This window comes from Carassius gibelio, chromosome A20 (assembly GCF_023724105.1).
Source record: "Carassius gibelio isolate Cgi1373 ecotype wild population from Czech Republic chromosome A20, carGib1.2-hapl.c, whole genome shotgun sequence".
NCBI lineage: Eukaryota > Metazoa > Chordata > Actinopteri > Cypriniformes > Cyprinidae > Carassius > Carassius gibelio.
The window spans coordinates 4,723,750-4,751,725 of NC_068390.1; the positions used below are offsets into that span (position 1 = coordinate 4,723,750).

At 40.3% G+C, this 27,976-nt stretch overlaps 3 protein-coding genes across 4 annotated transcripts; 2 read left to right on the forward strand and 1 right to left on the reverse strand.

Annotated features, from left to right (window-relative positions):
• The first annotated feature begins 1,387 nt into the window (after positions 1-1,387).
• Positions 1,388-17,660, forward strand: LOC127938254 (zinc finger protein 292). Its single transcript, XM_052534707.1, has 8 exons — positions 1,388-1,640; positions 6,957-7,111; positions 7,222-7,300; positions 8,984-9,119; positions 9,251-9,453; positions 9,688-9,828; positions 9,992-10,129; positions 10,212-17,660. The coding sequence occupies exons 1-8, from the start codon at positions 1,416-1,418 to the stop codon at positions 17,088-17,090; spliced, it is 7,956 nt and encodes a 2,651-aa protein (XP_052390667.1). The 5' UTR covers positions 1,388-1,415; the 3' UTR covers positions 17,091-17,660.
• A 1,611-nt stretch (positions 17,661-19,271) lies between these two features.
• LOC127938255 (gap junction beta-7 protein-like) lies at positions 19,272-21,606 on the reverse strand. 2 transcript variants are annotated; one of them, XM_052534709.1, is made up of 2 exons: positions 21,489-21,606; positions 19,272-21,004 (listed from the first exon to the last, which is right to left on the reverse strand). In XM_052534709.1, the coding sequence occupies exon 2, from the start codon at positions 20,992-20,994 to the stop codon at positions 20,221-20,223; it is 774 nt and encodes a 257-aa protein (XP_052390669.1). In that variant the 5' UTR covers positions 20,995-21,004; positions 21,489-21,606; the 3' UTR covers positions 19,272-20,220. The 2 variants fall into 2 exon arrangements, with proteins under 2 accessions (XP_052390669.1, XP_052390668.1); XM_052534708.1 differs by having other exon boundaries at positions 19,272-21,007; positions 21,489-21,590.
• Positions 21,607-24,353: 2,747 nt separating this feature from the next.
• On the forward strand, positions 24,354-27,763 carry smim8 (small integral membrane protein 8). Its single transcript, XM_052536031.1, has 2 exons — positions 24,354-24,599; positions 26,961-27,763. Exons 1-2 carry the CDS (start codon positions 24,369-24,371, stop codon positions 27,117-27,119), a joined length of 390 nt encoding a protein of 129 aa, XP_052391991.1. The 5' UTR covers positions 24,354-24,368; the 3' UTR covers positions 27,120-27,763.
• Positions 27,764-27,976: the final 213 nt, after the last annotated feature.

The window sequence follows — 27,976 nt, forward strand, 5'->3', positions numbered from 1 at the left end:
CACTTGCTGTCACATACTGGCGGTTTTACATTTACCTTACACCTTTTTCCAAAGCGACTTATAATTGCTATATATGTCAGAGGTTGCACGCCTCTGGAGCAACGAGGGGTTAAGTGTGTTGCTCAGGGACACATTGGTGCCTCACAGTGGGTTCAAACCTAGTTCTATATTTATATATTTGCTTTTTTATATTTACTTTTACTTTCATCATACTTAAGTACAATAAATATCAAATACTTTTACTCAAGTAATATTCTAAATGGTGACTTCAAGTTCTACCAAAGTCCTTTTCTGGTAAGATATCTGTACTTTTACTTGAGTATGACTTTCAGGTACTTTATACACCACTGGTATTCAGAGAGAGAGAGAGAGAGAGAAAAAAGTAAGCCAGCAGGGACCATCAAATAATTGGAGACAAACATTCTTCAAAATATTGTCTTTTGTGTATAACAGAAGAAAGAAGCTTATAAAGGTTTGTAACTAATCGAGGGTGAGTAAATGATGACCACATGATCATGTTTGGGTGCACTGTCTCTTTAAGACTTTTTGCAGACTTTGCATGACAGTGTGTTCCAGTTCCTGCCAATATCCAGCAACACAGCCATCGAAGAGGAGTGGACCAACATCCCACTGGCCACAATCAACAACCTGTTCAACTCTATGAGAAGCAGATGTGTTGCACTGTGTAAGGCAAATGATGGTCACACCAGATACTGAAGCCCCCCCCCCCCCATTTCAGTAAAACGGCACATTTTAAGAGTGTCCTTTTATTGTGGCTAGCCTAAGGAAAACCTGTGTGATAATCACACTGTCTAATCAGCAACTTGATATGCCACACCTGTGTGGTGGATGGATTATCTCGGCCAAGGAGAAGTGCTCATTAACACAGATTTAGACAGATTTTTTTAGAAACCATGTTTAAGTTTCAAGATTTTTATACGTCACATACACGATTATATAGAGAATACATAACCAGCTTTGAAATGTGAGTCAGTTCAGTTCCATGGATAGTGTCTAAACAGATTTGTGAACAATATTTGAGAGAAATAGGCCTTTTGTTTACATAGAAAAAGTCTTACATAAAAGTGTTGCATTTATAATTTTGTTCATAAATTGTTATCTTCTGAATCCTCTGTGGGTACGTCAGTCTGGTTTTATAATTTTTTCTGGATCAGGAAGTTGAACTCAATCTGTACAATTTATCTAAAGATATACATTCTTATTGGTCTGTCTGTCTACCTTTGTTAATTGCCTTTGTGAAATGTACAGTATTTCATGCAGGATATTAGTTTATAACACTTAAAAGTACAAATAGTTTTGAACCCACCGTTTAGAATATTAAATTGTATTACAAAATGCTGCACAACAGAAACGATTGACCCGAGCGCAGTGTCACGTGACTCAGCAAGTACGTCATGACGCACAGTGTCGGGAGTCACGTGACGCGCTGTGCGTACGCGGCGGAATTGGAAGTGAAGATGGCGGACGAGGAGGCCGAGCAGGAGCGCGGCGAGCGGAGCGACCCTTCCAGCGCATTAAACGCGCTCACGACGCGACTGGAGGACATAGCAGCGGCTCTGAAAAACAGCCAGGTCTCTCCCGACGAGCGAGCGTCACAGTATTGCTACGAGTTCTGTCAGGTGAGCGCAGATTGTCCCGTGATGCTGCCTGTGGCATAGCACTGCTCAGCTGCACGCACAAACACTGGCTACACCAACACTAATGCGATGAAAGACTGCTTTAGATAGTGCCTTGCTATACTAGTGCACCTATAGAGGGTTATTCAGTCACTCGGAGTCGATGGTGAGGCTCAGTTAGCTCGTGTGTGCGTCGAGCAGGACTGTAAACAAGCAGCTGCAGACGCTAATGACTGATCACCTCTGCACCGCATTATCAATAACTGCGCTATATATCCTCACGGATGACTGATCACTGCCATCATCTGTCACTCTCTGCACCACATTATCAATAACTTATCCTTAAGTGCTGCTCATCATCATCATCATCATCATCAACACTAACATGATAATCTGACACTGCTAGGCCTGGTTCTATAATCAATATATTCACTTATCGCGCAATATGTCTACATGACCTTAATCAATTAATTAATGTATGTACATTATAATTTTTGTTGACGCAATATATCTCCCTTAATATCTCACCGTGTTTTATTTATTTATTTATTTTTCATTCCACTGTGTGTTTTGCAGCTTCTTGAACATAACATGTATTCATGAGGTGCTCGTCCCAGTTTAAAACATGCTTCTTCATGAACCGTTATCTGCAGACATGGCTTTGTTTAGGGATGTGACGTACATCTGTCTGCTGAGCAGTGATTTTCAACAATACTGTGCTCCCTTAAGTTACAGAGAAAAGACGGTCTGGGAAAAATCTGTAGAAGGAAAAATCTCCATGCAAGTTCTTTGTGCATTTATCAACTCATTATTGTGTACCTTTTGTTAGAAAATGTTTATTTGCTAGTTATTCAATGTTTTTAAGGTATCTAATAATTTGATACGTAATTTCCATGATCCAAATATTATTAAAAAGTAAAAGTTTCTTGTCGTTTGGGAGTGTGTAAGCCATCTTGCATTATTATGCTGTTACAATAAAATTAAATATTCAATGGCATAAAATGGTCTTTAAAATGAATATAATATCGCTTATTGCAATTATTTCTTGGGCAATATATCGTACAGCAAAAAGTTGTTATTGTGACAGTCCTCATCTAATCTCACACTCAGTGATGCACATTTCTGCATCTCAGTATCATCATGAACTGTGGCGATGCTATACATCTGTGGTGATGTTGTGATATGTAGATGGCAGTGTATTGTGAGACAGTCATGCTTCATCTGTTGTCTCAGTTCAGGATAAGAGTGAAGCACTGGTAGGTTGTTGTTGGAGAATAATCAGATGTTCATGGTTTTACTGATTTGGGGGAGATTTCAAACAGTTCAGATGCTGATGGAAACAGCAGGGACATTTGTAGACCGTGAGCAGTCAGACGCGCTCTCAGTCACTCAGCAGGTTTATGTGTCTGGAAATATAAAGAGTTTAGACAGTGTACAGTCTGTCCTCACTACAGATAGTGACTGAGTAACAATAACTATCATTTACTAGGGGTGCGCGATAAATATCGTATGATAATTAATGAGTGATTAGAGAACCGGCTTTACTGATGAGATGCGCATTAATTGTCGTACGATATTTATCGCGCACCCCTATCGTTTACCCAGTTTTACTCCTTTGCAAACTAAAAACATTCAGGATTTGCTTTGTCATATTCTGTCCCATTTAACTGATGCTTTCAAGTCAATCTTACAGTTTAAAGGGATACTTCACCTTAAATAATAATCTGATGTTTATCTGCTTACCCTCAGGGCATCCCAGATGTAGGTGACTTTGTTTCTTCAGGAGAACACAAACTGAGATTTTTAACTCAAACCGTTGCTCTCTGTCAGTCTTATAATGGCAGTGGATGGGAATCACATCTTTGAGTCTCAAAGAAAACATACACAAACAAAACAAATTAAACCCTGCAGCTCGTGACGATACATTGAGGTGTAAAGAGATGAAACGATCAGTCTGTGCACGAAACTGAACAGTATTTATATAGTTTTTACCTCCGATTCACGCAATGTCTAAACTGTGCTGAGCACGTTTGTGTCTAGACATACTGTTCAGTTTCTTGCACAGGCGGATCCTTTCGTGTCTTTACATTTACATTTGTGTTCTCCTGAAGAAACAAAGTCACCTACATCTGGGATGCCCTGAGGGTAAGCAGATAAACATCACATTTCCATTTTCGGGTGAACTAACCAATACAGTTTTTCATCCACAGATCCAATGGTGATACAAAATAAATTTAGCATATCGCCAGTACCCATCCAATATCAGTGTATAATATTGGTTTCTCCCTAATTAAACACTAATAAATTATAAATGAGGCTGTCAGAATGATCACATTTTTTTTATACATTATTAGTCATACTGTAATTATGATTAATGGCATAACTGTCTTCATTATTCACTCATTTCACTTGATGTAAAATCAGACTGTCTTTCATTCATATTTAACTTCTAATCACAGTCAAATAGGCCTGGATGATTTCCTTGGAGGCTTTCAAAACATTAATATTTAAAACATTAGCCTAAATGTAATACAAATATTTAAATTATTAAATTATTATTGAGCATTACCTATCAGAGAGGTCCTTCAAAGTATCTTGGAGAGGTGAGGTGTCCAAGTCTCAACATCTAACTACTGGGGTGCCTCAGGGCTCAGTTCTTGGACCACTTCTCTTCTCTGTCTACATGGCATCATTAGGTTCTGTCATTCAGAAACATGGCTTTTCATACCACTGCTATGCTGATGACACTCAACTCTACCTCTCATTCCATCCTGATGATCCGACGGTAGCTATTCGCATCTCAGCTTGGCTAACTGACATTTCTTCCTGGAGAAAGGACTATGATCTTTTGGCTTTAACAAACCCATCACTTCATCACAGTTTCATCATCCAGCTCTGCACATCAACCATAATTCCTTCAAAGACAGCCAGAAACGCCAGAGTTGTGATTGATGATCAGCTGAATTTCTCAGATTACAACTGCCCCGTCCTGCAGATTTGTTTTATACAACATTAGGAAGATCAGGCCCTTTCTTTCAGAACCACTCCTTGCTCAAGCTCTTGGTCTGTCCAAACACCACTCACATCAGATTCAGGGCATTAATGTTTGCCTACACAACCACCCCTGGCTCTGCACCCCTTCACCTAAATGCACTGTTCAGAATTGTGTCCTCCAGAAGTGAACAGCGGATCATAATGCCCTTCTAAAGAGACACAATCACTTCCACGGACTCTTACAGGAAGTGTTTCCTGCTGATGGAGTGACCTGCTCAACTTAACACATTTTATTGGGTTGTCCTGGACTTATTACAAGCAGAATCCTCTTTTATGAAGTTGCTTCACTTAAGGACATATTTAATGAGATTATGCCTGAAAAGGTTTTGGATTTTTTTTATCATGTGTTAATTAAAAAAATCTTATATAATATGACTTGCTGTGTTTTTTGTTATCTTTTCTTTTTTATTGTATTTATATGATATTTGTATTTTTGTAATTGTATTTTTGCCATGAAAATAGCTTTGAGTGCTGACATGGCATTAAATAAAATAATCTGAATCTGACCTGCTCAACTCAATCCTTCACCATCTTCAAGAAACGGCTAAAAAACACACATCTCTACATGTGACGCTCTAGAAGAACTTGTAACAGCATATTATTGCTCTTTTGTTGGTTTGATTGCTTCTATTGCACTCATTTCTAAGTCACTTTGGATGAAAGTGTTTGCTAAATGATGATGTGATTAAGGAGTAAATGCAGCAGTGCATGCTTGTCCTAATAAGATCTCCACACTGATGACCTTTGACCTTGTCTGGTCTGATATAATGACCCTCATACTTCTGATGAGACGCGTTTATGTCTGACTGCTGTGTTTGGGGATGTTCATTTTGTAGTATGGCATTGGTGTCAAACGTACTGGTTCTACAGAACCAAATCTATATCCACATAACAGCATCTGTCTGTGTGCACCGTCATCTTTCACGTGTTTAGGGCTGCATGATTTGAGACTTCACAACAGCACACGCAATGTAACCCACAGAAAGTTAAAGATGCATTCTGTGGCAGAAAAAAGATATTTATATAACATGGTTTAGGTAAGCAACATTACAAGACCAAGATGTTTCCCTGATTATCAACATCATCATGATTGCAATGTGACACTGATTTTATACAATAGTGTTTCAATAAACAAGTTGTTATAATTAAATGACTTGTATTTTACATATAATTTACGGTTTGGCTCAATTTCCCTGATGAATCTTTCCAATCAAAGCCACATCAGTGTCTCGGAGCAACACCGTGGTGTTTCGTTACTGAATGAATGAGTTAATGATTCAGTGGCCCATTCATTAACACGGTCACATGGCTCCTTTTTGAATGAATCAGTTGAATGAACGACTAAACGACTCGCTCATTAAAAAAAAAAAAAAAAAACTTTTATTTGTATGTTTAAAAAATATGTAAATCTTATACAATTATTTATGCAATTGAGATGCATTTTATGTGTAAATGCATTAATGTCCCCTCATCTTCATCAGAGAGTCTGTGTAAATACATCTAATGCCACTTCAGATGCAGCTTCTGTGTTTCCTGCAGTGGAAAAGATGTAGTGTGTTGACACTGATTTCATTACACAAAAGGAAACTCTGTGTTCTGTGTGCACGCGACACTGTTACTGAAAATTGTGCTTTATGCTGGACTGTATTTATTTATCCAGAGTTGTTCAAGTTGCAGAAATCAAATATGTTTTGATGATAATTCCAATATGAAATGGTCAGTGATGAGCTGAAGGTCCAAATTTCAGTTTCAGTGTAGCTTCAAAGAGCTCTACACGAGCAATAAGAGTCTCATCTAAAAGAAACCATGGCTCAGTTTTTCTGTAGTGAACTAATATTTTAAAGAACAGTTCCTGCAACAATTGCAGCTGCAACAAACCCCATGCACAGTAGGGTTTTCAGTTTGGTTGTGATGGCTCAGCACATCAGTGTGGTTTTTGAGATTTAAAATGTGATTAATTTAAAACATGTAAACAACAGCAAAAAAACTCCCGTACGCTTCTGTGTGAAAGACATGAATTATCAAATGTCTGCTTTAAATTACTTATGAGAGATGTATTATTGGCCGTGCTAACTAAGATAATTCACAACAGTCTTACACTAGTATTCTCATTATAATGTCATGTTTATTACAGATTGGTACAGCAAGTCTTGCACTTAACCAAATCTTTTATTTATTTATTTTATGTCAAATGATCACGTTTTCATGATTGATCATCTCTGTCACTTTTGTAAATGTTGTCATGGGTGTTTGTGCTGGTTGCAGACGCTGGTGGAGTCTGTGAGTCTGTGGAGGATTGAGGACGAGCCGTTATCAGTTCTGGACGTCTACGTCACTGCACTGATGAGCTTTGCACAGGCGTCCCCGTACCTTTCCACCCGGTGTGAAGAGGTGCCAGTCCTGCTCGACAGGCTCTCACTGTAAGTGTGCACTTAAGTGTGCTAGTAATTCACAAAGCTGATCCTCTTTTTCTGTTCAGTTTTACTTTATTTGAGTTTAATTTGAGTATTTGGTGCTTTTCTTTCTGTAGGAGTTGTGCAGAGTTGCTGCTTTCTCTGCCCCGGAATATCCCAGATGCATTGTGGGACAGGTTCAGGTCATCTGTCCAGGTAAGTTTACCAGGCTTAAGTTCTTAGAGTCTTAGGGCTAATAATAATAATAATAATAATAATAATAATAATAATAATGCATTTTATTTCATGGCGCCTTTCAGAACACCCAAGGTCACCTTACAAGCAATATACAGGTCACTACATAAGACAAAACAAACAACAAACAAACATATAAAGTGGATTTAAGTCTCAATAAAAAATGTTATAAAAAAGCCTGTATAAAAAGATATGTCTTAAGACGCTTTGTAAAAGTCAACAAGCAATCACTATTGCGAACATCGAGGGGAAGGGGAGTTCCATAGGCGGGGGGCAACATGAGCAAAAGATCTGGCACCCATAGTAGTAAGTCGAATCCGAGGTACCACAAGAGAAATTGAAGATGAAGATCTAAGTGCACGTGAAGGAGTATAAACCTGGAGAAATTGAGTAAGGTATTGTGGTGCAAGATTATGAAGTGCCTTATAAGTGAGTAGCAAGATTTTGAATTCAACTCTATATTTTACTGGAAGCCAGTGCAATTGCTGGAGAACCGGAGAAATGTGATCAGTATAAGGTGTTCTAGAGAGAACACGAGCTGCAGAATTCTGAACCAATTGAAGCTTATGTAGCAGTTACCTGTGAGAAGATCATTGCAGTAGTCTATACGTGAGGTGACTAGTGCGTGAATGAGAACTGCAGTATTATTATTTGAAAGGAATGGACGTAGACGATTAATATTGGGCAAATGGAAGTATGCAATCCGTGTGATTATTATTAATCTGAGCTTTAAAAGATAGTGTGCTATACATGATGACACCCAAACTTTTAACCTGAGAGGAAGGACAGATTGCAGTATTATCAATGTGTAAAGAGAAACAATTAGATTTAGACACAACAGAACTAGTGCCAACAAGCAGAGCCTCAGTTTTATTGCCATTTAATTTCAAGAAGTTCGCTGAAAGCCAGTCTTTAATTTCAGCTAAACAGCTTGACAAAGATGGCGGAGGAAAAGAACAGGTAGGTTTGGCAGACAGTAAAGTTGGGTGTCATCCGCATAACAGTGAAAATTAATACCATATTTCCTTAAAATATTATCAAGAGGGAGCATATATATATATATATATATAATGAAGAGAAGCGGGCCCAAAACAGAACCTTGGGGAACACCAGTGGTGACTGTAGATATTCTTGAACTAAAACCTTTTAATTGAATACGCTGACTGCGTCCAGATAGATATGAACTAAACCAAGACAGAGCAGTGCCAGTAATACCAATGGAGACTAATCTGTCAAGACGTTATAAAAATAGTTTTTACATGAGAATGCTAAGCAGGTGTAGTGATTAGCTTAATATTAAAGGCTACAAATAACATATTTCAGCAACAGTATATGACCAAAACCCTCATTAGATCACAATCTGAAGTTATTACAAAATATTCAGTCGGTGCCTAAAAAGTAATCAAAAGAGCTGTTTGAGAATCCACACAACAGCGCGGGAAATGCTGGTATTGTCAATTTTTTTTTTAATTACTTTACTGGCTGGTACCAACATCGGCACTTTTCACAACACTATTCTACAGTAATGGACAGCATTAGTTCTAAAGATGTCCCTAGTCCATAACTTGATAGTAAACAACAAATAAGAGGCATGCCGTTTGCAGTGCAGGTTGTTTTATATTGTGTGCTGTCATGTCCCTGTAGGTTGTCCATCCTCTGGTCCAGGAGAAGGAAATCAACAATCTGATGATTCTCTCCAGCATCGCACGAGAGCAAGGCGTCTGGAGCAATCCCACACTGCAGGGCATTCTCACCAACAACATGCCACCGCAAGAGAAAGGTGCTGCTTGTTATCCTCAGATGTTCTCCAGAACCTATAAATGAAATATGACCTGACAACAGAACTGAGATTTTAGTAGAGTTAGCATTGAAAATGCATTAGCATAGCATTGAAAAGTGTTTTCTCTCTAGTGCGTGAGTTCCTGGCTGTGGAAGGCCCAGCACTGCTGCGGATGCGATTGAAGCACTTGATCAAAGAGAGCTGTGTAGATCAGGCTGCGTCGCTGGCCAAGGCCTGTGCTGAGCTCTCGGAGTTTGAGGAGAAGGGACACTTCAGACAGATGTACCTGGTGTGTTTGTGCACTGCTGCTCCACAGGACGTTGTAATGGAAGAGGTAAGACACTGGACGGTTTACTGAGAATATATGCTTCTATGTCTGCATCTCACCACTTCTGTTCAGATTGAGTATATATTAAATACTGTATTCTAAAGCTTAACTCTAACTGCAACATATTTAAATGGTGTGAATTCAAGCTTGGTTGTTGTCTTAAGCCATTTGGAAATAGGCCTACATTTTCATATTTCAGTAGACAGACAACATCAGTGGTCTCTTTCCCTACCCTTTCAGCTCTCAAGAGTGGACTGTCGTGATGCTTTAGAGATGATCTGCAACCTTGAGGCTGACGGTGATGAGAAAGCTGCGTTTACGTTGTGTTCTGGTTTTTTGACCAGTCAGATTCTTCAAGAGGACTCCTACTGTGCTTGGCAAGTCACAAATGTTACCAATGCCAGAATAATTGGTGTAGAGTTAAGAAATGACGATTAACAGTTTGCTGCAGCTAAGATAAATATCTTTGAACAAGTGGTAATTTAACGTGTTATTTTTCATTTCTAAATAGTTTGACAGATGTCATGTGTTCTCTGGCAGGGAGTTGACTCTGTTCTGGGGGAAACTGCTCAAACGATTAGAGACTTCAGAGCAAGGCTTTTTGGACAGATGCCGTCAGATCTCATTTCTGTCTAAGACTGTGTTCCACCTGCTCTTTTTCATTAAAGTCATTCAGTCAGAGGTGAGCCTGCTCTTTTTCTCACTTCATGCAGTTAGTTTTTAACAAATACTAAGTACTAATTATTCCTTATCCATATCACCAGATGGACAAAGCTGGACTTTCGACTTGTGTTGAGCTCTGTATACGAGCTCTGCGGTTGGAGTCGTGCGAAGGGAACACCAAGGCCACTGTCTGCAAAACCATTTCCTGCCTCTTACCCTCAGACCTGGAGGTCAAAAGAGCCTGCCAGCTGACAGAGTTTCTCCTGGAGCCAACGGTGGACTCCTACTATGCTGTTGAAACTCTTTACAATGAGCCAGACCAGAAGCTAGATGAGGAAGATCTACCAGTACCGAACTCTCTGCGCTGTGAGCTCCTTTTAGTCCTCAAAACCCAGTGGCCTTTTGATCCTGAGTTCTGGAACTGGAAGGCATTAAAACGCCACTGTTTAGGTCTTATGGGCGAGGAGGCCTCCATTGTGTCCTCCATTGATGAACTGAACGACGGTGAACCGGAGGGATTAGGCGGAGATACCAGCATATTTAGTGAGGAGTTCAAGGAAGTCTCCCAGCGTTTTGTGGATGCAACAAATGAACTAAATGAAATAGAAGATCAGAGACAGAAGAACAAAGAGTTGAAAAAGTTAAGAGAAAAAGGTTTTGTCTCAGCTAGGTTTAGAAATTGGCAAGCTTACATGCAGTACTGTGTTTTATGTGATAAGGAGTTTCTTGGTCACCGGATAGTGCGTCATGCGCAGACTCACTTCAAAGATGGATGCTACACCTGCCCGATATGTACAGAGACATTCGAAACCAGAGAGACTCTTGAACCACATGTTGCATCTCATGTGAAGCTTTCATGCAAAGAGCGTCTCGCTGCGATGAAGACTAGCAAGCAGTTAGCCAACCCTAAAACAGCGGCTCCTGTCATAGCTGCCCTGAAAGCTAAAAGCAGTGAAAATCAGGTCCGTAAGACCAAGACAAAAAATAACTGTAGTGGGCAGTACAACAAACTTAGCAATGGAGATGCCAATGTCTCATGTGAAGGGAATATTTGTCCAGTCCATAGCTGCAGGAGGGGTTTTAAATATTTCCGTAATCTGGTTGCCCATGTGAAGGATCATGGTGACAACGAAGAAGCAAAGCGATTCCTTGAAATGCAGAGCACAAAAGTGGTGTGCCAGTATTGCCGTCGTCAATTTGTCAGTGTTGATCACCTGAACGATCACCTCCAGATGCACTGTGGCACCAAACCATACATTTGCATACAGCTAAATTGTAAAGCCAGCTTTGACTCCAATACCGAACTTATTGTACATAAGAAAGACCATCCGGTCTTCAAGGCTAAGTGTATGTTTCCGGGTTGTGGCAAGATTTTTCATGAAACCTACAAACTGTATGACCATGAGGCACAACATTATAAAACATTTACCTGCAAAGCACCAGACTGTGGTAAAGTGTTTCATTCACAGTCTGAGTTAGACCTCCATGCAGAGGGCCACGTCACAAAAGTGGAAGGCCAGGGGACTGATAGTCAAAGTATTCAACCAGCAGAACCTCATCCAGACCACTCCAATCTAATTGATCAGGGCTGTGCTAACCCTGGCTCGCTCTCTGTCACCCACTTGAATGACAATAGCACAGACTCTCAGGTGGATGGTCCATCTGGCATGGTGATAAAGCATTCTGTTGAAAATATGCTAAGTAGTGCTTTTACGGTTTCTGATCAAGAGTGTGTCAATCCTGGGACAAGTAAACCTGAACAACAACACATCCATCAGCCTATCCCCCAGATCAATGACCACCTGTCAGCCGTGGGCCCTCACATGCCTCACCTAAATCAGCCAAGACCAGAGGAATCTCTTCTGAAGACCTTGATGAGTGATTCAGATCCCATGCCATCTACATCTTCATACAAGAGTGTATTAGAGGACTTTCTGCCTGTCCCACCAGCTGACGGTCAGCTGCAGACCGTTGATTCAGGTGCTGCTCCATTATACAACAATAGCAATGAACTATTTCGGCAGTATAATCCCAACCCTTTGCCTCCAGTTCAGGCATCATATCAGAGCCTGTATAGCAGTGACATGACAACTCCAACACCGGCCTCCCACAATGCAACACCACTTGTCTCGTTGGGTCAGATGCTTCCTCCTGTTTCTCAGACGCTTCCCCCACTAATAGCTTCCGTACCTAATAATGGGCAAGTATTGGAGAACAAATCAGTGAGACCGGTCGACACTGACATTATCCAAGACAAAGAGAGACACAAATGCCCACATGAATCATGTACGCGAGACTATAGCTCTTACAGAAGTGTTACTAAGCACATGAGGGCTGTTCATCCCGATTTTTACACGCAGTGGAAGCTAGCAAGGAAGAAAAATGTGGGGGTCAAATCCAAAATCAGATCTGTTTCTGTAAATGGAAGCCGCAATACAGTTGTCAAACCACAAATCCAGCTGGGCCAAAGAGTCCCTGGGCCCGGTGTCCAGACACAGAATCCCCTCGTCCAGCCTGCTCCCTACACAAGCAACTGTACGAACCCCAACTATCCTTCTGTTTCCTCTCATGTCACCGCTTCCCCAGGGCATATCCGTACCAATGAAATGGACAATATATTAGATCCTATTGTTCTCTCTCATCTTGGAAACGGCACAAATCAGCCTCAGATGGCAGCAGACCATTTGTGGGACCCCAGGAACAATTCAGTACTCCAGCAACAGACATGTCATTCTCAGTCAGTGACCCAAAACATGAACGCTCTTCCTAGCAGTCATTTTCCTCACCTGAATGCAGCTTCTAGTGATGGTGCGCAGCAGAGAGTAATGAGCTATACTACTCTACAACCAAATAATAATCCTAATGTTAACCCAGCACCTGCTCAAGCAGACAGTGCTCAAACACTCAATGGCACCTCAGGTGGCAGTCTGCATTCACTCTGCGATCTCATTCCTCCTCAGCAAGTCATGAGCCCTAATGCGCCCATTAATTCTGTAGCAGAGACAAATCTGGGATCTGCTCAAATGTCTGTGTTGTCCTCTTACACTGACAATTTGAACAATTCAGTTCCCAGGGATTCTCCAGCAGACTATCTGCAGCAAACAAACAACGGATTGTTCTCTGCAGTGGTGAAGTTGGAAAGATCTGGAGAGACAGCTGTAGGTTTACCGCTTCCTAACAATGAAATTCCTCCATCAAACGTGAGTTCTCCAAGTTCTCAGAGTAACACTGGAAATGTGTCAAATGATGGGGGCAAAAAAAGAGTTAAGCGAAGCAGCAGAACAAAATGGCCTGCCATCATTAAAGATGGCAAGTTCATTTGCCGCAGGTGTTATAGAGAATTCCAGAGTCCCAAATCTCTGGGAGGACATTTATCTAAGCGGGTTCATTGCAAGCCATTTGATGAAACTGACCTGACAGCAGACCTCCCCAGCTCATTTCTTGATCTTCTTAACTCACCTCACCCAACATCGTCTTCATATGTGAACCTGACACAGCCTAAGGGACCCCTTGATCCAAAATTATTCCCAAATGTTACTTTTCCCCAAGCCAATGGCACCTACGCTAGCAATGACAAACAAACGGGAGGGGTATTGAAGCAAAGCCCGTCAAATCTGTGTGTGAGCTCTGGACAAGAACAGCAGACAGTTTCAATCCCATGTGATCCATATACTCAGAGCAGTCGTATTTCAGAAACTAGTGTCATACAGCACACTGCTAGTGTCAAACATCAGCTAAAAGTTACAGGTTATTCTGAGATGTCTGAACCACTGTTTAATGAGAGTGTCAGTGATCCTCTTCTCTCTCAGTTGTTGGCTGATGACCAATCTACGTCCAGCCTGAACAGTGGTTTTTCAGATCATGTCAGTCAAATTCATCAAACTGAAACTTCAAACAAAATGAAAGAAATCAAGGAAAAAACACCCAACAGCAATGCAAGTGACCTATCAAATGATGGACTCCTGGCAGCCATGGCAAGTCTTGCTCAAAACCTTGGGTCTGAAAAGAGTGTCAAAGAAAGACTGCGTGAACAGATATTAGCTGGAGACCTTCACAAAAAAAGCAGCATGCCTCGTGGATCGAGTGTTGACAGTTCCTGCTCACAAATGTCTGTTGCAAGTCCCGTCAGTGGGGATCCACAGCGTATCTCAAACCTTAATCAGAATGAATCTCAAAGTGAGCAGCTACTTGCCGGAAACACAGCCGAAGGCCCTGTCGATGCGGTTTCACAATTGGATGACATTAGCCCAGATGATGGCCTAATTCACACGATTTCATCCGTGTTTTCGGGAAGTGTTGGCAATGATCAGCCCAACCATACACCCATAACCAGAGACGATGAAGTGTTGGAAATCCAAAAAGCTCTTGAGAAGCTTGACCTAGACCGAGAAATCAGTGAAGTCACCAGAACTGTGGATAGTCCTGTGGTGAATGATGAACCGCTTAATAAGCCAGAGTCCAAAGATTTACAAATTAAGTTACCAAGTTATGCGAAACCATTTGCATGTGACGCAAATGGTTGTAATTACAGTGCCATGACAAAAGATGCTCTTTTTAAACACCTTGTCAAGCTGCACAATTACACAGATGACATGCTTACTCAAATGAAAGACCAGTTTAATGTTGCCCCTTTCAGCTGTCAGAAATGTTCCAAGTCCTTCACACGCAACTCCAACCTCAAAGCACATTATTTGACAGTTCACAACTTTTCACAGGAAGATATAAAGAAGATGAAAATGAAGTCTCAGTCCAATCACAGGCTCCCAGAGAGTGCTAGGGGAAGCCCTTGTCCAGTGCCAGATAACCCCAGTTCAGTTAAAAACACTAAACTTGTGGATGCATGTCAACAGCAGAAACGTGTTAAAAGTGCTTCAGGCTCCATTAAAAAAGAGAATGTCAAAACATCACGGTGCATCACTCCATCGCTTGTCCAGAAATCGTCTTTTGTTTCTCAAAGCAAAAGTCTTGCCATGGAAACTCCTCCGGTAACTCCGCAAAATCAGATGCCAATACAGCCATCAGTGATTGTGTCTGGCTGTTCTTCAGTGACTCCAAGGATGGATCAGAATGCAAAAGGATGGTTTTCCACAAAGTCCCCAGATTCTGGTCCGACCCATGTGTCCCCATTAAAAGAGATTCTGCCCATTGCCTCTTTTACCCAGAAGCCTTCAGCACCAGTACAAACACAAAATCAGTCCTTCGACAAAAAGCCCAAAACTCCCAGCAAGCCTCGAGTGGCAAAGCCGAAAGAATCTCCCAAAAAAACGAAAGAGAGAAAATCTGAGTCCGATGACATTTTTAGCCCGTACAGACCTTACCGTTGTGTTCACCAGGGCTGTGTGGCAGCTTTTACAATTCAACACAATTTGATCCTACATTATAAAGCTGTGCACCAATCTGCTTTGCCTAAATTTGAGGTTAGCGGTCAAGAAGAACAGAATGAAGATGAGGCCGAGGACAAGGATAGAAGTGAAGAAAGCGATGAAAAGCTAGACATGGACATCAAGGAGGTGGATGAGTTCAGGTGTCAAGTCAAAGACTGCTCTTGCATTTTTCAGTCAGTTCCAGACTTGCTCCAGCACTACCTTCAGCTCCACAAATTAACCCTTGAGAAAGCAGGTGCCATGATGTGCAGTATCAACCTGGGCAGGTTTCAGTGCGATCAGCCGAACTGCTCAGAGACCTTCACTGCTTTCTGGAAATATATCAACCATGTGGATCAAGAGCATAAACAAATTGAGCTCTCAAAAGTTGACCCCATAGAGGGGATGTTCAGATGCCCGTTGGAAGGATGTGAATGTGCATACAGCACACGGTCAAATCTACTGCGTCACACTATGAAGAAACATCAAGATGTGTACAAACGGCTGCTCATGAACCCTCGAGAAGGAAAGAGTGGGGTTAAACTCGGTCGTCCCAGGAAGTATGAAATTGATGTGGTTGAGAAAGAGAACAGGGAAACTAACAAGAAACCCGTTAAGAAGGGAGTTGTTAAAAAGAAAAAAGTCAATAAAAATAACTGGACCAAATATGGGAAACCCATTTTGAAAACGCAAGAAGAAGCCTCTGCCATGTGCACCAAACGCTTGCAACTGCAGTATGCTTGTATGATAAAGGGTTGCGAAACGGTTACCAGTTCAGAGCGGAATATAATGAAACATTATCTTCAGCATGGACTCCCAAAACAGTATCTAGAAGAACAGAGGAGCAACTTCATATACTGTAAAAGGATACCCCGATCCAGATACAAGCGCATCGCTTCCAGAAGCGACGACACAGATAATTCAGAGGAGAGCTCCATCGAGACGACTGAGAACGAGGAAGTCGCTGAGCCTGGCCAGAGTGAGTCCGAGTTCTCCAAGCCTACTTCTGAGAAAGAAAGCACAGAGGATGCCGATCTGTCCGACTCAAAGCCTTCTACAGACACTTGCTCGGAGATATCTGTGGTAGTTAAGAGACGGAGAGGACGTCCACGCAAGGGAGAGAGGGAATCAAACAAGTCCTTAGGACCTAAAAGGGTGACCAGACTAAGAACCGCAAGGAGTTCTGCAGTCAGTTATGTGGACTTAAACTCTGACTCCACGTCCTCCAGTACCACCATGGCACAGGAAGATGCCTCTGGTCAAAATACACCACTGAGTTCATTCAAGCCCATGGGATTTGAGGTGTCCTTTCTTCAGTTTCTGCAAGAATCAAAGACGTCCCAGAAGAGAAAAGCTACGGTACCCTTGAACGGAAATGCACGCAAAAAAGCCACTACTTTCCACCTGAAGACTGCGACGGTCGTGTGCAAAAGATCCGATGCACTATTGCATTCGAGAGAAGTTCTGCAACTTGTTGAATTTAAAAATCCCCAAAAGTTGACCTCACTCAGCAACATCACCTTTGAGGTGCAGAGGGTTTTTTCGGGTGTCTATGAAATTCTTCTCAAGCAGCTTCATGAAATGCGACCCACGGTGATCCTTCATAAAGAGGATTGATGTACAGACCCTCGTGTCATGTTGTCTGAACTCAGGATAAGGTTGATGGCTAACTTGCTGCAAACCAGTCCCCAAGCATTAGTTGTACCTGGTAGTTGATCTCTAGTTGGATGTGAATGCTGAATGATCGTGGCTTGTCAAGGAGCTGTGGGATGTTTGGTCTGGAAAACACTACACACCCACTATCTTAAAGGTCCCTAGTGCGATGTTTATTACTTAACTGTGTACGTTAAGCTCACTTTATAGTTGCAGTAGATGAGAAATACCTCTAAAGCATGTATGTCCTTATGAAGCTGTTCAGCACATTTCTGTTGCCTTTGGAGCTAATTTTATTTTTGAGTGTTGGATAGACTCGTAAGTTTTAATATTCCATTGGACTTTTTTCTATCCAGCTGAAATTCTGATGTTATGTAGTGCTGTGTATAATTCGTAACTGTTTTGGTCCTGTTTACCTTGTAAATCTGAAATTTGTCGATAATGTGTGTGGCTCTTTGATCAACTACTGCCACCAGCAGTCTGTATGTTAATCAATAGCAACCAATTTAATACAGCTTGCATTTTGATACTCTGCGTTGGTCTGATCCTTACATGTCTCCACGACATGTGATTTTGAAAGTTCAGCATTGTAAATGTTTTATTGAAATTCTAAAACTGCTATGAGGGATTAGCTCTGTATAAAAACAGCTATACCATATGTACAGTCATGCCCACAAATATTGGCACCCTTGGCAAATATGATAAAAAAATGGCTGTGAAAATTCATCTGCATCGTTAATTCTTTTGATTTTTTATTTAAAAAATTCACAAGAATGTATCCTTTCATTGGATAATAAGAATTTAAAACGGAGGGGAAATATCATTATGAAATTAATGTTTTTCTCAAGCACTCATTGGACACAATTATTGGCACCCCTAGAAATTCTTATGAGTAAAATATCTCTGTAGTATATTAACATTCATATTCACAATTGTGAGCACTCCAGCATATTATAAACATGAAATCATCCAGCCATTGATTCCTGTTTCACAGAAATATAAAGAGGAGGGAAAACAAATCCCAAATGCCCTTAATCATCCATCAAAATTAGAAAAACCAAAGAATATATTTCTGATGTCCAGCAAAAGATGATTGAGCTTCACAAATTAGTGAAGTGGCTTTAAGAAAAGAGCTAGAGCAGTGACAATTCCCATTTCCACCATCAGGACAATAATTAAGAGTTTCCAATCAACAGAAAATGTTATGAATCTGCCTGGAAGAGGACGTGTGTCTATATCGTCCTAATGCACAGTGAGGAGGAGAGTTTGAGTAGATAAAGACTCTCCAAGGGTCACAGCTGGAGAACTGCAGAAAATAGTTGAGTGTCTGGTTCAGAAAACCTTTAAAAATATTGTCAAACAGAACCAACATCACCACATGTTGTTTGGGAGGGTTTCAAGAGAAATTATCCTAGCTCATCCAAAAACAAACTAAAGCATATTCAGTTATCAGACACGACTGGAACTTCAAATGGGACTGGCTTCTATGATCAGATGAAACTAAAAATGAGCTTGTTAGCAGCAAACACTCCAGATGGGTTAGGGTTAGGGGTTTGGTGAACACAAAGATAGTACCCTATGTGTACAATGAAATATACAGCTGTATTTCTGATGTTGTGGGCCTATATTTCTGCTGGAGGTCCTGGACATCTTGTTTAGACACAAGGCATCTTTGATTATATCAAATACCAACAGATAAAAAATCAAAACCAAGCTTCTGCTACAGCCTTCCAGTCCTGACCTGAACCCTACAGAACATGAGAGGAGTGAACTGAAGAGGAGAAGCTGGGAATCTGAAGGGTCTGGAGTGATTCTGGGTGAAGAAATGGTCTCTGATCTCTTGTCAGGTGTTCTTTAACCTCATCAGACATTATAGGAGACAGTTTTGAGCTGTGAAACTGGCAAATGGAGGTTTCAAAGAGTATTCAATAAAAGGGTGTCCTTAATTGTGGCCAACGAGTATTAGAGAAAAACATTTATTTCATAATAATATTTCCCCCCATTTTAAATTCTTATTATCCAATGAAAGGATACATTTTTGTGATTTTTTAAATAAAAAATCAAAAGGATTAACAATGCAGATTAATTTTCACAGCCTTATTTGATCATATTTGCCAAGGGTGCCAATATTTGTGGGCATGACTGTACATGGAAACAAAAATGGTTGATTATTTGTTGACATTGACTGAATATGTCAGGACATAGTGGTAAATGCTTTTAAAGATGTAGTCATTTAGTTTTTCTTTCTGTTCTCAAGCCACTTACTTTTTAATAACACACTGATCCACCTTGGATATCTGACAAGGTTATTTATTTTAGACATGTAAAAGAAACAGTCCACATAAATACAGTTGGTTCCACTTTATATTAGGTGTCTTTGACCAACTATTATGTACTTAGATAAAAAATAATGAATTGTTTGGTAAAGTGTACTTATGTTCCTGTTGAATTGCAAAACCCTTTATTGAGGTGTAATACGGTTTAAGTTAGGGGCATGATTAGGTACGGTTAGGATTAACGGTCAATGCAAGTACACAATAAGTGCATTGTATCAAATGATTAATTTAGAAGTACATAGAAAGTTAATAAAATGAAGTGGGTCTATACGATTTAACCGAACGGTCCTAATCTGGTTTTGTAATTGGACAGTACCACAATTATTTATTAAATAAAAATATTAACATTACCATGAAAAAAAATATATGCAAAATGATCAACATGACTCTCTTAATAATAATGAAACAGACAGGTTTGATAAAAATAGTAAAAGTCAACAGTTTCTTAAACATACTGTGTTTGACAAACTTACCCTCATTTCAAATGAACCTGTATTTAATGTCATCTGGGTCGTATGTTGCTATATAGTGCAGTTTTGTTGATGGTTTGTGAGGATCAGGGCACGTTGACATCTAATTTGAGTACAGTATAACAAAAGATATGAGAAGTGTTTTGCTCTTCCTCTTTGAAAGTTCCTACAGCTGTGTGCTCTGTTAACATAGCTCTACGTGACTGTAGTTTGTTCTTGTGATGCCTTGCTGTCTGTGACATCAGTGGAGAAGAACTGGTGTAGCACACATGGAAATATCCCAAGCGTTCACGCAGCAGCGAGCTTTGGGCTTTCCCTTCCAGCCGGTGCAGAATGAAGTCCTTCCTCTTTAGACGTGTCTAGCGGCGGCGGTGAGCCGAGAGTGAGCGTGGACGGAGGCCGTCTCTCGTGCACAGGAGCGTACCTCTTACTGAAGCACTTCCAGCACTGCTTCCATATGATATACATCATCTCCAACACATTCAGAACAATGCACAGTATAGACGTACAGCCCATGATGTAAAGGAAGATTTTCTTCTCGGTGGCTTTTGCGATGTAGCAGTCCACGGTGTTGGGACAGGGGCTCTCGTCACACCGGAGCAAGCGGGGAACGTGGAAGCCGCTGTACAGGAAGTAGAAAGCCAGCAGAGTGGCCACCTCGAAGGACGTCTTGAGGATGAGACTGGTGATGTAGGTGAAGAACAGTCCTCCGTCGAGGCTGCCCTTGTCCTGGTACAGCTTCCTCTTGTACTTGCTCTCTCTGTGCTCCCTGTAAGCCACGTGCAGAGCCACCAGCAGCGACGGGGTGGACACCGTGATCAGCTGAATGGCCCATAACCGCACTTGAGAGATGGGGAAGAAGCGGTCGAAGCACACCTGCTCGCAGCCCGGCTGCTGTGTGTTGCAGACGACGTCTTTGAACTCGTCCTTCCACACCTGCTCGGCGGCGGCCACGTACACCAGGATGCGGAAGACGAAGAGGATGGAGAGCCAGACCCGTCCCACCACAGTCGAGTACTTGTTCACCCCGCTCAACACATTCTCCAGGAACGCCCAGTTCATGTTTCATCGGCTGCTGCGGAGTCAGAGGGAATCCAGGAGTTAAATGCCTTCTACCATGTACACTCGGAAAAATAAAGAACTTTTTACATTAAACTTTCCTTTTATAGAGGCTCTTTATAGTGAAAAAGTGTATTTCGATCAGTGGTTATTACATGCAGAATTGGCAGCTTTGAGGCTCCAGGCTTTCGATGATTAAAATGTGGTTCACAGTAAGAAACAAGGTTCTTTTTAAGACTGAAAGTTTCTCCAATATGGTTCTTCTGTGGCATCGCTGTGAAATCCCCTTTTGGAGCCTTTCTTTTTAAGAGCATAACATTGACACGCTGGATGTTTAATAAGAGAGAGCACTCTTCAGACTTCTAATCCATAATAATCTATCAAGACACTTTTTCAGAGCATTCTCGAGTCTATATTTGCTTTATTTGCCAAGTGTGCACAGACATATAAAGATCTTTTCTTGTGAGATACTTCTTAAATAGATGTTAAGTATGTACCTTTCATGCAGTCTGATTCTCTTCTGCTCTTGGTCTTCGGCTGCTGCTGACAGACTGGAAATGCACCGAGAGCAGCTTCTCTGTTATTTGATAGTCAAACACACCTGGTGTAAGTGCCACACCTGTTTGGTTACTATGGAGGACTCTTATGTCAATGGAAGCGCTCTGCTCTGAACCGGCTGAGAGAGGACGAATGCGTGAGATGTTGTGAGCCTCATAACCTGTTAGTGTTAGCAGTATAAACAGTCATGCGGGTCGAGTTCAGCGGAAACGGCTCTGACGCACCCACTCGTGCCCTTCAGACGCGATCAGTCTCCATGGTCATGGATCTCTCCGCGCTCGGATGAACAGCAAACACAAACCCTCACACAATGCTGTCACTCTGCATGTTCAGCTTTCATGGAAAACCTCATGTCTGGAGAATCAGATTCTGATATAACTTTCTGTACATGTGCTGTGGGTTTGTCTTTGACTGTAGCACTGATGCAGATTAGTGAGGGTTATTGCAGACAAATGCAAGTAAACCTGTAGATGTGTGTAACACAACAGGTTATGTGTGCAGTTTTAATGACAAACGCAGGCTGTTTGTGCATGAATTACTGATGAGATCAGTGGCACTGATAATGTTACCAGCTGAGAAAACCACACAGTCTGCTGTTAAACGCCTCCATTTAGTATTACCACAGGTGTTAAAAAGAATAATAATAATAATTGGTTTACTCTTAATTTTATGTTCCTGTTTTTATTGTGATTGATTCATCAGTGTGCATTGTTCTAGAGAGAATCATGGTTGTTTTTATAATCTTTCTTCACGCTCCTCAGAGATGTCATCAGTCCCTGTTTAGACACACTGATGTACATTGCTCATTTATGTTCAGATTTATGACAAACCTCTTGAGAAATGCAATGATCAACTCATCAATCCACAAGCAGACAAACAATTGATAAGAAAAAGAACAACAGCCCATATATATTAATGAAAACTGCAGCACAAAATGGCCAGATTTTGGTGATAAACAATACTCAAAGTATAAACATGAGGAATAAACCTTGCCTGATTCACTGAACAGCACGCGCATAAACACACCAGGTGATGAAATATATCTAATATTATCAGGACAATAAACCAGTTTACTGGGGCTTTAAACATAGACAATGCTATTTTGTCTGTTTCCTTTAAATTAGAGATGAGCAAGATGCTTAACTCAATCATTTGATGTGTGAGGAACACAGTACTGGTGAAAAACAGAAGGATCAATAAAATCATCATTTACATATAAAATTAACCACTGAAGGTGTCTTATTACAAGTACAGATGGACATCTTAAGTGCACCATACATTATACAGTAATAAGTGAGAAAATCCCCTCATCTACAGTCTGCTATATGCTGTTAAAGGTATAGTAAACCCCAAAATGAAAATTTTCTCACCCTCAGATCAGTTTGTGTCTTCATCAGGTTTGTAGAAATGTAGCACTGCATCAGTGTCTCATCAATGGATGCTCTGCAGTGAATGGGTGCCGTCAGAATGAGAGTCTGATAAAAACATCCCAATAATCCACAGCACTCCAGTCCATCAGTGAACATCTGGAGAAGACAAAACCTGAAACACATCCAGCATTAAGATGATTTTAACTCAAACACATAGAGTCTATAATCCATAATAACACTTCCTCCAGTGAAAAAGTGTATCTTCTGTTGTCTCTCACATGTGAGTTTAGATCTGTTTAAACGCTGCTTGATCTGTGCAGATTTCTCTCCTGATTCAGACCAGAACACTCTGTGTCTAAGCACATTAATAGAGAAGCGAATGGAAGGAAAAGAAGTGGTAGAAAAAAAGTGTACAAGCAATAGGGATAACTGCACCCTGGAGAGGATTGTGAAACAAAACCCATTCATAAATGTGGGGGAGATTCACAAAGAGTGGACTGCAGTTGGAGTCAGTGCTTCAAGAACCACTACACACAGACGTCTGCAAGACATGGGTTTCAGCTTCACATTCCTTGTGTCAAGACACTCTTGAACAACAGACAGCGTCAGAAGCGTCTCGCTTCAGAAAGGACTCGACTGCTGCAGAGTGCTCCACAGTTATGTTCTCTGATGAAAGTCAATCAGGGTCCCAGAGCCTGGAGGAAGAGAGGAGAGGCACACAATCCACGTTGCTTGAGATCCAGTGTAAAGTTTCCACAGTCAGTGATGGTTTGGGGTGCCATGTCTTCTGCTGGTGTTGGTCCACTGTGTTTTCTGAGGTCAAAGGTCAACGCAGCTGTATACCAGGAAGTTTTAGAGCACTTCATGCTTCCTGCTGCTGACCAACTTTATGGAGATGCAGATTTCATTTTCCAACAGAACCTGGCACCTGCACACAGTGCCCCAACTAAGTGCCAACTGAGTGCTGTACATACTCATACTTTTAATTTTTATTCTTTTTAGTTGGCAAAGATTTCTAAAATTCCTTTCTTTGTACTGGTCAAGTAATATTAAAGTTTTCTGAGATACTGAATTTGGAATTGTCCTTAGTTGTCAGTTATAATCATCAAAAATAAAATAAATAAACATTTGAAATATATCAGTTTGTGTGTAACGAATGAATATAATGTACAAGTTTCATTTTTGAATAGAATTAGTGAAATCAACTTTTTGATGATATTCTAATTATATGACCAGCACCTGTATTAGTCTATATACATCCTCTGTTTCCTCTGAGACAGCAGAGGACGCGATGGTTCTCTCTCTCTCTCTCTCTCTCTCTCTCTCTCTCTCTCTCTCTCTCTCTCTCTCTCTCCCTCCCTCCCTCTCTCTCTCCCTCTCTCTCGACACTAGAGGGCTCTGTGACTTCTGTCTGTTGTTCTTCCGTGCTCCCGGAGGTCAGTATAACGCATGCGTGTTGTGATCGTGAACTCAGTGCAGTATAGTGTGTGTGAGCAGCAGCTCGTGTGTGTTCCTGTGACCGCAGCAGCAGCAGCAGCAGCAGGATACATGTGTTCCGCGCAGGACAGCGGCAGAGGAGGCGCGCAGAAGCCGGACTCGGGTTACAGGAGTCCCGGGCTCCGGGGAGTCAGAAGCACCTCGCTCTTCCGCGCTGTCAACCCGGAGCTCTTCATCAAACCTGCAAGTTCTCCTCACAATCTGATATTCATGGCTTTACACACATATAAGCACAAATGATCTGATCAGCTACACGCGAGCGTTCATCTCGATATATTGGTCTTTGTACGCATGTGTAATCGCGTCGCGTCACGAGCGTTGCGTTTTTAAAGAGGCCGTGTTTACTTTTTTCATTTTCATGTTAGATCAGAGTGCATCAATAACTTTTGATCCTGAATGCATTAGTAAATATTATAAATGTAATACATAACACATACAGTAGCAAATAATAAAAGAGGACATTAAAACATAACGTTCTTAATCTAAACATTTTAATAAAAACAAAATCAAAATTGTAGAAATAGCCATAAATATTGTCCTGAAAGCTGAAGATGTTTGATATGCGATATTTAAAATATAATACAATATTGCTTTTAGTGTGTGGAATCAATTTAAATTGTAAAACAAATGAAATAAATAATAATAATGCCAAAGTTTAAATACCAAAAAACTCTTGCTCAGCTTGGTAATAAACAGTTATCAACCTAAATCATTACATCAAGAGCAGGTAAACCTGAAACTAGGGGTGAACATTACTCTTTGTTATTTTCATTTATCTTTGTTGATAAAAATGTTAATAATAATTAAATAATAATAAATTAATAAAGCAGCAGCAGGTTTACTGTTTTAGGCTGCCGGTGTATATATATATATGTATGGTAACACTTTCTATGAAGCCCGTATTTATCATACATTATAAGAGTTTTCTTAAGGCATTATAATGAATGGATAATACATTATCAAAACCTTTTATGTTATATCAACTCATGAATAATCATAACAACAATTATAATACATCATAATACTAACGTATTTGTGGTTCTAAGTTTAAGAGTATGATTATTTCTAACACAATGAACACTATATTAACTCTCCTTCATGTACAGTATAATGGACTGGATCATATCTTCACATTGTTTAAGATCTGTACAGTATCTTCTACAGCTTGTGATGGTTAGATGTCGAGTGATATAAGAGTGTTTCTCTGGAGCTAATGATAATTAACTGATGTGAGATTAATACTCCAACTGAAAAAACAAACCGTGTTTTATATGGTTCCCTTAATCAGTCGACTATAAGCAGCTTTATAACTACATGCCAACTAACTCTCATTAGAGTATTAATATGCTCAAGATTGGATGAATCTAGTTCGGTAGAATAAGCTGACGTACTTGTAAAGACACTTATATTCAGTTTATCTGTTGGTTGATCATCATATTAAAGTGTTAGCTTATATTTACAGCAGCAGACATGCTAATACTCTACTGACCGCTAGTTGACATGTAGTTAAAGAGTTAATTATCAACAGCTGTCTGAAGGGTACCATCAAAATAATCAAACTATTACAATAAAAATAGTTCAAATAGATCATCTGATCTGATATCTGATCTTAGGGCAGTTTGAGAGATTATTATTATTATTATTACTATTAATACTTATAAAGTAGTAAAGTAGCATCAGAAAAATGTGAAGTTATGAGACTTATAATACATTATAACTATGAGAAATATAATCCATTGTAAAAGTGGATGGAACGTGTTCATTGTGTTATAAATCATCATACTCTTAAAAGCTATAACCACAAATAAGAAAATATTATAATATATTAACACTGATATTATGAATATTCATTGGATAAATGATACAACATATTATACTTTTTTTTTCATAATGCTTTATGCATTTACTATAATGTCTTAAGAAATAATGTTTTATAAATACAGGCTTCATAGATAGTGTACCATATATATATATATATATATATATATATAATATTTCTGCCTCATTTGATCAAAATCAGCATTGGATCGCAATCAGAAGTTTTAACAAACACTCGATGATTGATAGTGTCTTTTGAAGTATTTAATCAAAAGAGAGTGTAATTGTAGTAGTAGTGTATACGGGGATCAGAGGGGTGTGTGTGTAATACCAGAGTAAAGCCACGACTTCCACGTGTGTGTTCAGATCAGCTTCACTCCGGACAGAACCAGTGCAATGCCAGTGTTTCCATCTCCAGGCTCTGCACTGCTGACTTCATCTGAAACTATGACAATAAATCTAGGAAGTATTGGATTTCAGATCAGTATGAGCCGAGGCATCAAACGTAACGAGCTGTTTTATGGACGGGAACTGTAATATGACTGAAATCTTTAGTGATTAGTTACACTACTAGTTACAGTAATATTACAGCCCAACACTGTATGCATTGACCTAAAACTGTGACGTTTCACATTGTATTGAAGTAGCCTTGTATTAGAATAATTCAGATATGGCATGCCGTCGTGATATGCGTATCTTGATTCGTATCTGCTGTGCTCCTCTCAGAATAAGCCGGTGATGGCGCTGGGTCTGCTGAGCCTCACGCTGTGTGTGGGATACCTGGGCTATCTGCACGCGGTCAGAGACAACCAGCAGCAGCTGTACGAGGCCGTGGACAGCCAGGGAGAGAGACACATGAGGAGGAAGAGCTCCAGATGGGACTGACTGACCGCACCATCATCAACATCAGCATCAGCATCAGCATCAGAGCTGCACCTCGCTGGATCGTGACTCAGGAATCATTTCTGTCTGTTTTCACTGATAAACATGATCTGGTCGTGTCCTCTGGTTCATGTCACATGGCTTTACACACGTCAAGTCATGTATTTTGTCTCATAATCCTCGTTATACGGCACAATTACCCGTAATTACCAACCAACACTTAGTTACTACCGATACATACTGGTCTGAATGATGAGGCTGCAACAATATATCTTATTATGGCCAAGTTAATAACATTGACCTGATAAATGGGCCATATTTGTAATCCAGTGAACATACACACGTTAGAGTCTACAATAACCATATTTATGTATTAGAGTCAATGACAAATAAAGCCTCTAAAAGGTATTATTTGAAAGTCTTTTCAAATGAATGTAATGCATGTTTTGGAGTTTAGAACAATGTGTTTAAGCAAGTTTCATTTGTTAAATAACATAAAAAACATTTAAATTCATCTTTGGATTCAGCTTTACCACCCAATTAGTTTTGAATTGTTGGTTTTTACTGGCTGGGTGTTCGGTATCTTCAGGATTTGATTTGATTTTACTTTTAAAGACAGAAAAATAATAAATAAATGTATTTTTAAAGGGCTGTTATTTGTTTGTTACATGAAGAATTGACATGATTGCACCACCTGATAAATATCAGTCATGCCACCTGACAACAATAATAATGACAGGAAATATGCTGAATATGTTTTTTTTGTTACATTTCATTTGCATTAATAAATGTTGATACTCCGTCACATAAAAAAACTATGTAGGCAACAGTCTCTGTTGAAGTAAAAGTAGTAAACTGAT

Excerpts from the sequence above, each read along its gene's own strand:
- LOC127938254 (XM_052534707.1), top strand. The coding sequence starts at position 1,416 with ATGACGCACAGTGTCGGGAGTCACGTGACGCGCTGTGCGTACGCGGCG. Across the intron at positions 7,112-7,221 it reads CTGCTCGACAGGCTCTCACT|GAGTTGTGCAGAGTTGCTGC; the intron begins GTAAGTGTGCAC and ends TTCTTTCTGTAG. Across the intron at positions 9,120-9,250 it reads CATGCCACCGCAAGAGAAAG|TGCGTGAGTTCCTGGCTGTG; the intron begins GTGCTGCTTGTT and ends TTTTCTCTCTAG.
- LOC127938255 (XM_052534709.1), bottom strand. The coding sequence starts at position 20,994 with ATGAACTGGGCGTTCCTGGAGAATGTGTTGAGCGGGGTGAACAAGTAC.
- smim8 (XM_052536031.1), top strand. The coding sequence starts at position 24,369 with ATGCGTGTTGTGATCGTGAACTCAGTGCAGTATAGTGTGTGTGAGCAG. Across the intron at positions 24,600-26,960 it reads CGGAGCTCTTCATCAAACCT|AATAAGCCGGTGATGGCGCT; the intron begins GCAAGTTCTCCT and ends TGCTCCTCTCAG.